This window comes from Glossina fuscipes, unplaced genomic scaffold (assembly GCF_014805625.2).
Source record: "Glossina fuscipes isolate IAEA_lab_2018 unplaced genomic scaffold, Yale_Gfus_2 138, whole genome shotgun sequence".
NCBI lineage: Eukaryota > Metazoa > Arthropoda > Insecta > Diptera > Glossinidae > Glossina > Glossina fuscipes.
In genome coordinates, this window is record NW_023998481.1 from 250,599 (window position 1) to 253,862 (window position 3,264).

At 35.1% G+C, this 3,264-nt stretch overlaps 1 protein-coding gene across 1 annotated transcript; it reads right to left on the minus strand.

Moving 5' to 3' along the window:
- Nucleotides 1-205: 205 nt before the first annotated feature.
- LOC119641041 (trypsin-like) lies at nucleotides 206-1,196 on the minus strand. Its single transcript, XM_038039462.1, has one exon. It carries the CDS (start codon nucleotides 1,111-1,113, stop codon nucleotides 268-270), a length of 846 nt encoding a protein of 281 aa, XP_037895390.1. The 5' UTR covers nucleotides 1,114-1,196; the 3' UTR covers nucleotides 206-267.
- Between the last annotated feature and the right edge of the window lie 2,068 nt (nucleotides 1,197-3,264).

Consider the following 3,264-nt stretch of genomic DNA (forward strand, 5'->3'; position numbering starts at 1 on the left):
ATTAGAGTTGATTACAAATTTCTCTCTTGATTGTAATTTTTACTCCAAAGTTACGCCAAATAGTTATAGAAAGGATTTCGTTTTTCGATTCATCGCAGTTTATTACCATTACCAAAGATTCAGGAATAAACACATATTGAGACAACATACACACTTAATCTACTTTTGTAAAAAATAAATTTGATGATTTCCTTTTTAAAAGTTCTGCCTTCCACCTCCAGCTGCGGTTTACGAGTCGAGATTGTTTAAATTCTATATACAGCTTGACTATTCAATTCTGTTTTCAGAATTCATGTTATATTTTGAAGCTATTTGTTTATTTTGCTTTTCTGAGTTTTCTCTTTTAATTAGTGTTTTTAAAGCGTTCTTTATCCAATACCGTAACGCTACAACGTCAGTGTAAACATCGGGAAAATTTTGGGCTCCACAACCAGCACCCCACGATGCTATACCCACCAGCTCGCCTTTTACTACTAAAGGACTACCGGAATCACCAGCACAAGCAGCTTGATCTAAGGTTTCAGCGCAAATCATAGTTTCAGTTATGAAGACCCTATAAATATTCCGGCCGAATGACGCACAATCTTTACTATCTATATAGCGTACGGTAGCTTTTCGAAGATGTGCAGATGTACCGTTCGCTCCAAAAACTGTTGTACCCCAACCAGACACCACCGCTCGAGCGCCTGTGCGTGGTCTCTTTTTAGCCAATTTTATATAGCGTACGTTTTTCGTTTGATAAACAGGTTTGCTTATTTTTAATATAGCGATATCGTAAATTGGTACTATTGAAAACTTGTACCTATAGTGCAGGGTAAAATTTTTAACTCCTACTAAACGACCTCCCTTCGAGTAATAGGTAGAACCTAAGCGGACTTTTGTTTCATGGGGTTCTATGTCATCAAAGCAATGAGCCGCAGTTAAAACGATAAATTTATTTATTATACATCCACCACAAATATGTTCGTTTGCTTTAGTTTGAATGGATACTTGATAAGGATGCGATCTAATGAAAGTCTCTTCACCACTAATTATTCGTTTCGTCCATTGCCAAGCATGTGTTTCAACAAAGGCAACGCATAGCAATGTTACTATTACAGTTAAATGAAACATAAGCTAATCATATAACTATTTTTTAGTTTTGCATATACTTTTCGTTCACTAAGCAATTTTTTTTTCTTTTAATATTCATTAAGAGCAGGAAAAAAATTTTTTTATGTTTTTGAGTATGATAAGTAAACATTAAAAACAATTTTGCACTTAAAACAAAAACTTACTTCAATTTTAAAATACTTAACGAGTTTGTTTCACAGGGTATATGAAAAGAAAATTTATTCGTCAATGTCATGCTTTCAAAGGTATTTAACTGCTAATGAAGTTGTTTGGTATGCTTCTTTTTTCTGTTAAAAACTTGTACTGCATCATCTTTTCATAATAACTTCTGCATTTTTCAAAGCGAATGTATTTTGAAATTAAATTTTTTTTTGCTCAATTAGTTTTTGATGTGTTTCTCTAAGAAAACATCCTCTCTGTGGCCCTATAATCAAAAATTTTGGGTAACAGAAGTTGTAGGCCCTGATAAAATAACTACTCAGAGAACTATTAGAACCAATTAGGAGACTACAGCTGGATGAAACGTCCGCATGGCTAACGTCCATCAACTTAACTGTGGCGTATTGTACATGAGCTTTTCACCGCTTCCGCAACATTTATTATCGCTAAGTTCCCAATTTCCTTTAAAGTTGAATTTATCTTGCGATTTACACAAGATCGATAAGATCGATGAGAATACCGTCTTTATCGATTTAAAACGTAATTTAAAAGTGTGCGGTAGAAATGCATCGCTGAGGAGGTAACTGCAATATAAACAAACATTAGCGAACGACATGGAATATGTGACACTATCATTGGAAATTGTTACAATCATATATTTGTCTATTTATTCCGCCTATTAGATTCCGCCATATTAAGCGCCAATCTTAAGGCTGAAGGGCCTAAATTACATCATTATAAAGAGGATTATCAAAGCACAGCAAAGTTAACAGGTTTCAGTTTCAAAGTACAAGTTGTAGTAGTTTGCTTAGAATATTTTTATGCTTAAGTAAAGTCGAACTATGACATTGTATATCAAGCAAAAAAGTACTAAAGGCTTAACTGTCTATGCAAAGTATTAAAGGCGGACATAAGTCTACGTCCTACTACTACGTAACTATCTTATTATAATTACTTATAATGTCTGGTCCACAGCAAAGAGATTCGAACCCGCGATGGCAGTCGCAAGCCTGTCCATTGCATTATGCTTTGCCCATTTGTAATAATCAGGAAAGTTAAGTGATATGTGATGAACAATTAGCCAACTATCTTGGATGAAAGGAGTTTTACTTTACACTGATGAAAATTGCATGAATGCCAGAGATATAAAACAATTTTCTCTCTGTATGCAGTGATGTGAAAAGCCCTTTAGAAAACCTAATTTAAGTTCCCTTTAGCTGCATAACTTCATTTTGAGTGGAATTATTCGCTAAGTACTTTTAAAGTAAAGGAGTTGCAATAATATTCTCTTATTATTGTTTAATTAATTTGTAAGTATTCAATAAATAAAATTGCTTTCGCATTCTAAAAAATTGACGGCGCGAACTTTCGAGGTGATGCTGACAGCTTGAGGATTGAAGAGACTATCCATATCAATAGTCTTCTCATACTCAAAACATCCGTTAAGAGATTATTTGCTGTTCGATCTGATATGCGTAAGGCTTCGAATAAACCATTTTAAATTATGCGGAATTTTTCCATTACAATGCCTCGTTTAGTAATAATTCTTCTTGAACGTCCAGAGTGGGTCTTCATTTGATATGCCTGCATCGGTCATTTTATATCGTGTTTGTACATTTTTATATGGGTTGACTTGGTAATGGACTTTACATCTTAAATATATAAAAGAAAAATGGAATTGGCCCCAAGCGACTGCCTTAAGGGACGCTTGATAACACAAGAAGTTTAAGCGCGTGAAAAGAGTCAAAAATCACTCCAAACGATGAAAGCAAACGGGATGACCGCAGCATCGTACCACAGAATATCGTCGTCGTATTTTTCATGGTATTTCAAAGCTTTGACACCCACGACTATTCCACCTTTGTTCTTTTACGTAGAGCCCAAGCTCACCTTCAATTCAGAAGGGTGTCTATCAGTTACACAATGAGCGGCCGTCACTACAATGTCCTCACTGATGATGCTACCACCGCAGAAGTGACTTCCACTGTTGGC